Source organism: Papilio xuthus, unplaced genomic scaffold, assembly GCF_000836235.2.
Source record: "Papilio xuthus unplaced genomic scaffold, Pxut_1.1 DF827329.1, whole genome shotgun sequence".
In the NCBI taxonomy this organism is placed as follows: domain Eukaryota; kingdom Metazoa; phylum Arthropoda; class Insecta; order Lepidoptera; family Papilionidae; genus Papilio; species Papilio xuthus.
Window position 1 is genome coordinate 1 of NW_013531320.1, and position 528 is coordinate 528.

General features: G+C 42.8%; 1 protein-coding gene across 1 annotated transcript; it reads left to right on the top strand.

Moving 5' to 3' along the window:
* Positions 1 to 17: 17 nt before the first annotated feature.
* On the top strand, positions 18 to 521 carry LOC106119568 (uncharacterized; the record flags this gene model as incomplete). Its single annotated transcript, XM_013314614.1, has 1 exon — positions 18 to 521. A coding segment is annotated over exon 1 (504 nt), but the record flags the coding sequence as incomplete, so codon positions are not given.
* Between the last annotated feature and the right edge of the window lie 7 nt (positions 522 to 528).

Consider the following 528-nt stretch of genomic DNA (forward strand, 5'->3'; position numbering starts at 1 on the left):
TAAATCAAAAAGACGAGATGATAAGAAAATTAAAAATCGAAAACGAAAGTCTTCAATCTGCATCCAAAGATTACGCCAACCGGTTGTGTCTAATCGAACAAAATCTACGACAAAGCAATATAGAAATCAACGGCGTTCCAGAACATAGAACCGAAAACATCATCTTAGCAGTGAATCATCTTGCAAAGACTGTTGGCGAACCCCTAACCGATTCAGATATAGTACAGGCAACCAGAGTTGCCAAGGTAAACAAGGATAATAACAAGCCCAGGGCTATCGTCGTGAAGTTACGAACACCACGCGTGCGCGACAGTCTACTGGCAGCAGTCTCACGGTTCAACAAAAAACAGCCCCTAGACAAATTAAGTTCTCAGCATCTAGGAATTTCGGGTGATCGCAAGCCGGTATACGTGTCGGAGCACTTGTGTCCAGCTAGTAAACAATTGCACGCCGCTACTAGAATAATGGCTAAAGACCTCTCCTACAAATTTGTATGGGTGCGAAATGGCAAGATATTTGTTCGAAAAG